This window comes from Pelobates fuscus, chromosome 4 (assembly GCF_036172605.1).
Source record: "Pelobates fuscus isolate aPelFus1 chromosome 4, aPelFus1.pri, whole genome shotgun sequence".
NCBI classification, from domain to species: Eukaryota; Metazoa; Chordata; class Amphibia; order Anura; family Pelobatidae; genus Pelobates; species Pelobates fuscus.
The window spans coordinates 375,852,272-375,864,847 of NC_086320.1; the positions used below are offsets into that span (position 1 = coordinate 375,852,272).

Sequence of the window (12,576 nt, forward strand, 5' to 3'; positions counted from 1 at the left end):
TTAAGATAGATACTAAATGTTCCTAAGGCGTGCTACATGCAATTTATTTGGCGGAACCAAAAAGAAACAATGTTTTAGTTTTCCCCTTTGTCAATGCCAAAATGTCCTTAAAGAAGAAACACAAAACGTTTGTAGATACAGTTGAAGACTCTTACAATTGGAGGGGTGGAGACCATGACCACCATATCTGGACAGCAGTCCTGTTCCACCTCTCACACATTACACCCCTCACACACTGCACCCCTCTCACACATTACACCCCTCACACACAGACTCCATCCCTCACACATTCACTGCACTCCTCTCACACATCACACACTGCACCCCTCACACACATACACTGCACCCCTCACACATTACACTCCTCACACACATACACTGCACCCCTCTCACACATTACACCCCTCACACAGAGACTCCATCCCTCACACATTCACTGCACTCCTCTCACACATCACACACTGCACCCCTCACACACACACACTGCACCCCTCACACATTACACTCCTCACACACATACACTGCACCCCTATCACAGATTACACCCCTCACACACTGCACCCCTCACATACATACACTGCACCCCTCTCACACATTACACCCCTCACACACTGCACCCCTCACACACAGACTCCATCCCTCACACATTCACTGCACTCCTCTCACACATTACACACTGCACCCCTCACACACATACACTGCACCCCTCACACATTATACTCCTCACACACATACACTGCACCCCTATCACAGATTACACCCCTCACACACTGCACCCCTCACACACATACACTGCACCCCTATCACAGATTACACCCCTCACACACTGCACCCCTCACATACATACACTGCACCCCTCTGACACATTACACCCCTTACACACACTGCACCCTTTTCTTACACACTACTAGGACCTGTATAGACACACACTGTACCACATATTCACACTTCATTCTTGACATACATACTCAATAGTAAAGGTGAGCAGCGTTAAGAGAGCCTCAGCACTGGAAAAAGGTAACTAAAAAAAATAATTGTATTCACTTTTTACCACAAACATGTGTGTGTGGGGGGGGAGGAGGGGCGGAAGAGACACTAAAAAGTTTGTAATACAGGTTTGTATTCCTAATGCTGTAATGTCCCTTTAACAATGGCAGATATCAAAATGTAATTTATTTATTTTTTGCTAGCCTCTGCAAGATCAGATATAATTCAGTAAATAAGCAGCACCTTGTATACTGCCCAAATAAGGTGCACCGATATTTTGCTTAGTCTTGTTTTAAGCTCTGCTTTTGTTATGTTAGTAACGTGTATTTATTTATTTACTTATTTATCTTTTTAGTATCCAAGATGGCCCTACTGCTTCCCATTCTTGTGGGGTTGCTGATCTCCATTCTTGGGGGTCTCTACTTGTTAGGAATGTTTCGTAAAAGACGTCCCAACGAGCCTCCTTTGGATAAAGGCTCAATCCCATGGCTTGGATATGCTTTGGAGTTCAGAAACAATAGCGCAGAATTCTTGAAGAGAATGCAGAGGAAACACGGAGAAATATTCACAGTCCAGATTGCAGGCTACTATTTTACGTTCATTATGGACCCATTATCATTTGGACCTATTGTAAAGGAAGCCCGGTCAAAACTGGACTTTGAGAAATTTGCTCAGGAATTGGTGGCCAGAGTTTTTGGCTATCAATCTGGGACAAATGACCACAAAATGCTAGAAAAGGCTAGTACGAAACATCTCATGGGAGATGGTCTTGTGCTCATGACACAGGCTATGATAGAAAACTTGCAAAATCTGATGCTCCATGATGTTGGATCTGGAACGGATGAAAGGAAATGGTGTGAGGATGGTCTATTTAACTATAGCTACAATATTGTCTTTAGAGCTGGCTACCTTGCTTTATTTGGGAATGAGCCAGCTAAAAAAATGGGAAGTGCAGATCAGGCCAAGAAACATGACCGAGATCATTCCGAAGAGTTATTTAAAGAGTTCAGAAAGTATGATCAGCTATTCCCACGTCTAGCATATTCTGTTCTTCCCCCCAAAGACAAAATAGAAGCTGAAAGATTAAAGAGGCTGTTCTGGAACATGTTGTCCGTGAAGAAGACTATGCAGAAAGACAATATTAGTGGTTGGATCTCTGACCAATATCAATTCAGATTAGAATATGGGCTACCAGAACACATGCAAGATAGATTCATGTTTCTGCTTTTATGGGCATCACAAGGTAACACCGGGCCATCTTGTTTCTGGCTTCTGCTTTACTTAATGAAGCATCCAGAAGCCATGGAAGCTGTTAGTAGTGAAGTTCAAAAGGTTATTAAGGAGACAGGTCAAGAGGTTAAACCGGGTGGCCCACTTCTTAACCTGACCAGAGATATGTTACTCAAGACACCAATTTTGGACAGCACAGTAGAAGAAACGTTGAGGTTGACCGCTGCTCCCGTCTTGATTAGGGCTGTAAGGGAGGATCTAAATATTAAGATGGCAAGTGGGAATGAATATGGCATCAGAAAAGGAGACAGGGTGGCTCTTTTCCCTTACATAGCTGTCCAGATGGATCCAGAGGTTCACCCAGAGCCTGAGAAGTTTAAATATGACCGTTTCCTTAATGCAGATGGAACCAAAAAGAACGAATTCTACAAAAATGGAAAGCGACTGAAATATTTCACAATGCCTTGGGGAGCGGGGACCACAATATGCCCTGGCAGATTCTTTGCTGTGAATGAACTGAAACAGTTTGTTTTCCTGATGTTGACCTACTTTGAGTTTGAGCTTATCAACCCAAAAGAGGAAATTCCAAGCATTGATCCAAACCGATGGGGTTTTGGCTCAATGCAGCCAACGCATGATGTCCAGTTTAAATATCGACTACGTTACTAGAGAAAAAAAAATGGTGTTTCATTTGATGTTCTTTTTGATGTTTTATTTCTTTTTAGAGTTGCTTTGAACAATAAATAAAAAGCGTAGTGAATTTATCTCACCAGATCCCAAAACAGTTCCTCCTCCTTGCACAAAGAGCCCAAAAATATAGCAGACAGCACAGCCAAAACACACATCTTTCAATTGTACCAGGAGTCTTAAAACAAGAAGACATACTCCACCACAACAAGAACTTTAATGACAATACTTCGAAAGCAGAGATATGTATCTTGGTCCATGGATGGGATAATCAGTTATTCTTCTTTTGCACAAATCCACTTGTTAAAAGTAAAGTTATCTGTCGTGTTCCAGTAAACACATTGTTGGTTTAAAGGGTCCCGGTAAGGCTTAGCATGCATACATTGCCAATACTGCATTATTCTTTAGGTCTGAAAACACATATGTAAATAATGTTTATGTATATAAAAAAATAAAAGTTTTCCAAGTCTCCTCCAACAGACCATATTAAAGTAGAATTACTTTTTAATGTAAGATTTATACGTTCTGAAGTTGAATTCCATCATTAAAGAGTTACTCCAGGCACTGTGACGATTCCAATGAGTTGAAGTGTTCATGGTGCCCACACTGAGTTTGAAACGCTGCCCACACTGAGTTTAACCTGTCTGCTGAAAGTGTAGTCCACCTCTGTCAGCATCATTGGGTCGTCATCAGCCAACCCGGAACTAGAGTTTCCAGCTGGCTAATGTCAATTCTGTGCATAGTTCTATGTTGCAATCATTGGGAAAGGGATCAGCTGATGATCTTAGTCAATCAATGGCCGGCAAGATTGGCATCTGGCTTTTACAGCTCTGCAGAAGTCAGATGTGTACCACAGCCAGCCGTAGAGGAGACCTTTTTTTTTTTACCAGGAACAAGGCAGGATGCCACTGTTAACCACTCTGAGTGGGGTTATAATGTTAGAGTGAGCCTTTAATGTTCCATTCATTCTTGGAATCCTGCCCATTGTGGGAGAAGAACATTGGATCAGAATGGTGAAACAGAAAGCCCTCACCTTGTGATCAGCAGACAATGAAAATAACCATATAAAAGAATAATTAAATAGTAAATTTTATGATAAATTCATAACAAGATATAAACCTTCATTCCTAATATATCCGTACATATTCTTTACTTTATATAATGTCCAGCTTGTTGGGGCAAGTCCCTCCAGTTTTTGCTGCAATAATAAAAAAAAGCTAAAAAAAAATATACTGGCATGGTAACAGCCAACAATATTCTTTTTTTGAGGTGGTGCAATTAAAATAAAAAAAATCTAAAGATAACTGTGTGGTTTAGACCGGTGTTGTTTTTGTCTCTTTATTTATCTGTCTTTATTATCTGTCTTATTATATGTCTTTATTTTTGTCTCTTTATTTATTTGTCTCTTTATTTATCTGTCTTTATTATCCCCCGCCCCCCCCCCCACTCCTCATTGATGACTGTGTGAAAACATGGTGAGATTTGCTCAAGAGTGATGATGTAACGTGCACAAAATTAAGGACTGCACAAGTGCGGATCTTTTTTTCTTTTATTATTTTGTTTTTGTAATGAGTGCACATTTAATGTAATATCAATACAATTGTGAAATACAAACCACAAAGTAGGAGGTTAAACTGTTGTAATATACACCCCAAGCTGACATTGTAAATAAATTAAATAAACCTTAAAACATAAAAATAGAAAATAAATGGAAGCATAATCAAAATCGGCAAAAGGAAATCTGTAAATAGTGTGATATAGTACAGACGAATATAAGAGCTGAGGGGTGGTAGAGAATATCTGTACAATGCATTAAAAACAGAATTCACCAATTCCAGCCAGAAGTGGTGGATGTTTTGACACGAGTCACTTAATAGAACAATGCCATCTATCACAGAATTGAATAAAGAGAATACTCAGATGAATCTATTATTTTGTAGAATAGATAACAGGAGTCAATAGGTGCCCATTGCTGTAACTGACCAGTGATAGGCTGAGAGCAGCAGCTGGTGCTCTCGGTCAATGAGCTAAGCCCTGCACTGCAGGTAACCTAATCAAGGTTTCTATTTAATTAGAAACCCAGATTACATCCCATAATATATATATATTGTAACCTATTACCTATATTACAACCCATAGTATACAGTTGAGCTCAAAAGTTTGCATACCCTTGGAGAACTGGTAATACATGTACTATGTTTAAAGAAAACATGAGTGAGCAGGCAAAACACATTTATTTTATTTCTTATGGGATTTATATTCAACTGTAGGTTATAACAGAATGGCACAATCATAAAACAAAAAATGTCAACAAAGAAAAAAATTAAATGACCCCTGCTCAAAAGTCTGCATACCCTTAGTTCTTACTGCTGTGTATTGCTCACTTTAGAATCAATGACAGCGTGCAATCTTTTTTATTATAGTTGTCTGTGCGGCCCCTTATTCTTGCAGGTTTTATAGCTGCCCATTCGTCTTGGAAAATGCCTCCAGGTAATGCAAAGTCTTTAGTCGTCTTACATGAACCGCACATTTGAGATCTCCCCAGAGTGGCTCGATGATATTAGGGTCAGGAGCGTGTGACGGCCACTCCAGAATCTTCACCTTTTTTGCTGTGACCACTGGAGGGTCACCTTGGCCTTGTGCTTAGGGTCATTGTCATGCTGGAAAGTCCAATAGCGTCCCATGCGCAGCCTTCGTACAGAATAATGCAAGTTGTCTGCCAGTATTTTCTGATAACATACTGCATTCATCTTGCCATCAATTTTCACAAGATTCCCCATGCCCTTAAAGCTCAGCCCCCTACCCTCCAAAACATCAATGAGCCACCACCATGCTTCACAGTGGGGATGGTATTCTTTTCACTATAGGCCTTGTTGACCACTCTCCAAACATAGCGCTTATGGTTGTGACCATAAAGCTCCATTTTGGTCTCGTCACTCCAAATTACATTGTGCCAGAAGCTGTGAGGCATGTCAAGGTGTTGTCGGCATATTGTAACCGGGCTTTTTTGTGGCATTGGCGCAGTACAGGCTTCTTTCTGGCAACGCAACCATGCAGCTAATTTTTGTTCAAGTACGATCATATTGTTCTCGTTGAAACAACCGTAATGTATTTTTGCAGAGTAGCCTGTATTTCTCCTGAGGTTACCTGTGGGTTTTTCTTTGAATCCTGAACAATTCTTCTGGCAGTTGTGGCTGCAAATGGCAAATGATTTAGGTAAACTAGAAAAATGGTCAGAGTTGTGGCAACTGACATTTAATGTGGATAAGTGCAAGATAATGCATCTTGGACGTAAAAACCCAAGGGCAGAGTACAGAATATTTGATAGAGTCCTAACCTCAACATCTGAGGAAAGGGATTTAGGGGTGATTATTTCTGAGGACTTAAAGGTAGGCAGACAATGTAATAGAGCAGCAGGAAATACTAGCAGAATGCTTGGTTGTATAGGGAGAGGTATTAGCAGTAGAAAGAGGGAAGTGCTCATGCCATTGTACAGAACACTGGTGAGACCTCACTTGGAGTATTGTACGCAGTACTGGAGACCCTATCTTCAGAAGGATATTGATACCTTAGAGAGAGTTCAAAGAAGGGCTACTAAACTGGTTCATGGATTGCAGGATAAAACTTACCAGGAAAGTTTAAAGGATCTTAACATGTATAGCTTGGAGGAAAGACGAGACAGGGGGGATATGATAGAAACATTTAAATACATAAAGGGAATCAACACAGTAAAGGAGGAGACTATATTTAAAAGAATAAAAACTACCACAACAAGAGGACATAGTCTAAAATTAGAGGGACAAAGGTTTAAAAATAATATCAGGAAGTATTACTTTACTGAGAGGGTAGTTGATGCATGGAATAGCCTTCCAGCTGAAGTGGTAGAGGTTAACACAGTAAAGGAGTTTAAGCATGCGTGGGATAGGCATAAGGCTATCCTAACTATAAGATAATGCCAGGGACTAATGAAAGTATTTAGAAAACTGGGCAGACTAGATGGGCCGAATGGTTCTTATCTGCCATCACATTCTATGTTTCTATGTTTCTAAATCTTTCTTGGTCTATCTGACATTGGCTTGGTATCAAGAGATCCCCGAAATTTCCACTTTTTCATAAGTGATTGAACAGTACTGACTGGCATTTTAAAGGCTTTGGATATCTTTTTATATCCTTTTCCATCTTTATAAAGTTCCATTACATTGTTATGCAGGTCTTTAGACAGTTCTTCTCTGCTGCCCATGGCTCAGTATCTAGCCTACCCAGTGCATCCACATGAGAGCTACCAAACTCACTGAAAATGTATACACAGACACAAATTGCAATTTAAAAAGCCACAGGTGTGGGAAATTAACCTTTAATAGCCATTTTAATCTGTGTGCGTCACCTTGTGTGCCTGTAACAAGGCCAAACATTCAAAGGTATGTAAACTTTTGATCAAAGCCATTTGGGTGATTTCTGTTGTCATTATAATTTACAAAGGAGCCAAACAACTATTTAATAAAAAAAAAAAATAGCTTCATATGATCACTATCTAAACCTATAATATATACTGCAATCAGTAATACCTCTTGCAACCCATAATCTATACAGCAACCTATACTATCTCCTGCAACCCATGATATATACTGTGATACGTTATTCACTAAATTGAAAATTCAAAGGGAACTTCGAACTGGAACAGCAACTCTCATATTTACTAAAGCTAATTCTGGATGGAATTAGGCTAACCCATTCGGCTGGATGCATTTAGTATACAAAGTACAGGATTTGGAATATTCACAAAGCACCGATTTAAAAAGATAAATTGTGATTGAACGCATCCAGCAGGGCGTCTGTTCATCAATTATTGTTCACTTGCTTTTTTGCAAACTAATGATAATTTTAAGTAGTATTTGACTGCTCCTGGTGATAACTACTCATGTCATTGCTAGCCATTGTTTCCAGTGCCTTATAACACCACCTCCATTTGCAGTCACTCCAACTGTACATCAGAGGGACTTCCTGGATTTGGCCCTGCAAAGATTGCAGGACTGACGTTCAGCGTCTTCACACTACCCCATAGAGAAATCTATTTATTTCATGTACATCTAAATAGTTACTACAACACTATAATGTTAGGAGTACCTGCTTGTATTCCCAATACTATAGTATTTCTTTAAATTCAAATTTAAAATTCTAACCCAATTTATAGTATATTTCCATTCTTTCCTGATTAATATAGGAACAAATATCATTAAAGCTGGGTGTAGGACACACATCTCCCTGTTATAGTTAGTGTTTCCTCATTTAATCTCCATATTTATTAAATCATTGAATTTATCTGCAATTGGTGCAGAGCTTGTTTGATTCCTCCATTAACCCTGACCGACAGTTACCTTGAGATTTCTACTGTCAGCATGGCTTATCTCTCGCATGCACACTCACAGCATACTAAAGGTCGCAGCCTTGGCAAACAGATGTATATCTCCCATTAACTGTATGGATGTAACTGGTGAAGGTTATACTTCACGTCATACTACATATATCTATACTATACATCAAGCTATACTCTGTACATCAAGCTATACTCTGTACATCAAACTATACTCTGTACATCAAACTATACTCTGTACATCAAACTATACTCTGTACATCAAGCTATACTCTGTACATCAAGCTATACTCTGTACATCAAGCTATACTCTGTACATCAAGCTATACTCTGTACATCAAGCTATACTCTGTACATCAAGCTATACTCTGTACATCAAGCTATACTCTATACATCAAGCTATACTCTGTACATCAAGCTATACTCTGTACATCAAACTATACTCTGTACATCAAACTATACTCTGTACATCAAGCTATACTCTGTACATCAAGCTATACTCTGTACATCAAGCTATACTCTGTACATCAAACTATACTCTGTACATCAAACTATACTCTGTACATCAAGCTATACTCTGTACATCAAGCTATACTCTGTACATCAAGCTATACTCTGTACATCAAACTATACTCTGTACATCAAACTATACTCTGTACATCAAGCTATACTCTGTACATCAAGCTATACTCTATACATCAAGCTATACTCTGTACATCAAGCTATACTCTGTACATCAAGCTATACTCTGTACATCAAACTATACTCTGTACATCAAACTATACTCTGTACATCAAGCTATACTCTGTACATCAAGCTATACTCTGTACATCAAGCTATACTCTGTACATCAAGCTATACTCTGTACATCAAACTATACTCTGTACATCAAACTATACTCTGTACATCAAGCTATACTCTGTACATCAAGCTATACTCTATACATCAAGCTATACTCTATACATCAAGCTATACTCTGTACATCAAGCTATACTCTGTACATCAAGCTACACTCTGTACATCAAGCTATACTCTGTACATCAAGCTATACTGTATACATCAAGCTATACTGTATACATCAAGCTATACTCTGTACATCATGCTATACTCTGTACATCAAGCTATACTCTGTACATCAAACTATACTGTATACATCAAGCTATACTATATACATTAAACTATACTCTATACATCAAGCTATACTCTATACATCAAGCTATACTCTGTACATCAAGCTATACTGTATACATCAAACTATACTCTATACATCAAGCTATACTCTATACATCAAACTATACTGTATACATCAAGCTATACTATATACATTAAACTATACTGTATACATCAAGCTATACTCTATACATCAAACTATACTGTATACATCAAGCTATACTATATACATTAAACTATACTGTATACATCATGCTATACTCTATACATAAAACTATACTCTATACATAAAGCTATACTCTATACATCAAACTATACTCTGTACATCATGCTATACTCTATACATCAAACTATACTCTGTACATCATGCTATACTCTGCACATCAAGCTATACTCTGTACATCAAGCTATACTCTGTACATCAAGCTATACTCTCTACATCAAGCTACACTATGTACATCAATCTATACTCTATACATCAAGCTATGCTCTGTACATCAAGCTATACTCTGTACATCAAACTATACTGTATACATCAAGCTATACTATGTACATCAATCTATACTCTATACATCAAGCTATACTCTGTACATCAAGCTATACTCTCTACATCAAGCTATACTCTCTACATCAAGCTATACTCTCTACATCAAGCTATACTCTGTACATCAAGCTATACTCTGTACATCAAACTATACTCTGTACATCAAACTATACTCTGTACATCAAACTATACTCTCTACATCAAGCTATACTCTCTACATCAAGCTATACTCTGTACATCAAGCTATACTCTGTACATCAAGCTATACTCTGTACATCAAACTATACTCTGTACATCAAACTATACTCTCTACATCAAGCTATACTCTCTACATCAAGCTATACTCTCTACATCAAGCTATACTCTGTACATCAAACTATACTCTGTACATCAAACTATACTCTGTACATCAAACTATACTCTCTACATCAAGCTATACTCTCTACATCAAGCTATACTCTCTACATCAAGCTATACTCTCTACATCAAGCTATACTCTCTACATCAAGCTATACTCTATACATCAAGCTATACTCTATACATCAAGCTATACTCTATACATCAAACTATACATCAAACTATACTCTATACATCAAACTATACTCTGTACATCAAACTATACTCTGTACATCAAACTATACTCTCTACATCAAGCTATACTCTCTACATCAAGCTATACTCTCTACATCAAGCTATACTCTCTACATCAAGCTATACTCTCTACATCAAGCTATACTCTATACATCAAGCTATACTCTATACATCAAGCTATACTCTATACATCAAACTATACATCAAACTATACTCTGTACATCAAACTATACTCTCTACATCAAGCTATACTCTCTACATCAAGCTATACTCTCTACATCAAACTATACTCTATACATCAAGCTATACTCTATACATCAAACTATACATCAAACTATACTCTATACATCAAACTATACTCTATACATCAAGCTATACTCTGCACATCAAGCTATACTCTGCACATCAAGCTATACTCTGCACATCAAGCTATACTCTGTACATCAAGCTATACTCTGCACATCAAGCTATACTCTATACATCAAGCTATACTCTATACATCATGCTATACTCTATACATCAAGCTATACTCTATACATCAAGCTATACTCTGTACATCAAGCTATACTCTGTACATCAAGCTATACTCTGTACATCAAACTATACTCTGTACATCAAGCTATACTCTGTACATCAAGCTATACTCTGTACATCAAGCTATACTCTGCACATTAAGCTATACTCTATACATCAAGCTATACTCTGTACATCAAGCTATACTCTGTACATCAAGCTACACTCTGTACATCAAGCTATACTCTGTACATCAAGCTATACTCTATACATCAAACTATACTCTGCACATCAAGCTATACTCTATACATCAAGCTATACTCTATACATCAAGCTATACTCTATACATCAAGCTATACTCTGTACATCAAGCTATACTCTGTACATCAAGCTATACTCTGTACATCAAACTATACTCTGTACATCATGCTATACTCTGCACATCAAACTATACTCTCTACATCAAACTATACTCTATACATCAAGCTATACTCTATACATCAAGCTATACTCTATACATCAAACTATACTCTGTACATCAAACTATACTCTATACATCAAACTATACTCTATACATCAAGCTATGCTGTATACATCAAGCTATACTCTGTACATCAAGCTATACTCTATACATCAAGCTATACTCTCTACATCAAACTATACTCTATACATCATGCTATACTCTATACATCAAACTATACTCTCTACATCAAACTATACTCTATACATCAAGCTATACTCTATACATCAAGCTATACTCTATACATCAAACTATACTCTGTACATCAAACTATACTCTATACATCAAACTATACTCTATACATCAAGCTATGCTGTATACATCAAGCTATACTCTGTACATCAAGCTATACTCTATACATCAAGCTATACTCTATACATCAAACTATACTCTGTACATCAAACTATACTCTATACATCAAACTATACTCTATACATCAAGCTATGCTGTATACATCAAGCTATACTCTCTACATCAAACTATACTCTATACATCAAGCTATACTCTATACATCAAGCTATACTCTATACATCAAACTATACTCTGTACATCAAACTATACTCTATACATCAAACTATACTCTATACATCAAGCTATGCTGTATACATCAAGCTATACTCTGTACATCAAGCTATACTCTGTACATCAAGCTATACTCTATACATCAAGCTATACTCTCTACATCAAACTATACTCTATACATCATGCTATACTCTATACATCAAGCTATACTCTATACATCAAACTATACTCTGTACATCAAACTATACTCTGTACATCAAGCTATACTCTGCACATCAAGCTATACTCTCTACATCAAACTATACTCTATACATCATGCTATACTCTATACATCAAACTATACTCTCTACATCAAACTATACTCTATACATCAAGCTATACTCTATACATCAAGCTATACTCTATACATCAAACTATACTCTGTACATCAAACTATACTCT

The 12,576-nt window shown here is 37.5% G+C and overlaps 1 protein-coding gene across 1 annotated transcript; it reads left to right on the forward strand.

The window, feature by feature from the left end:
- Nucleotides 1-1,321: 1,321 nt before the first annotated feature.
- LOC134609204 (7-alpha-hydroxycholest-4-en-3-one 12-alpha-hydroxylase) lies at nucleotides 1,322-3,417 on the forward strand. The gene has a single exon (XM_063452746.1). The coding sequence runs from the start codon at nucleotides 1,351-1,353 to the stop codon at nucleotides 2,884-2,886; it is 1,536 nt and encodes a 511-aa protein (XP_063308816.1). The 5' UTR covers nucleotides 1,322-1,350; the 3' UTR covers nucleotides 2,887-3,417.
- Nucleotides 3,418-12,576: the final 9,159 nt, after the last annotated feature.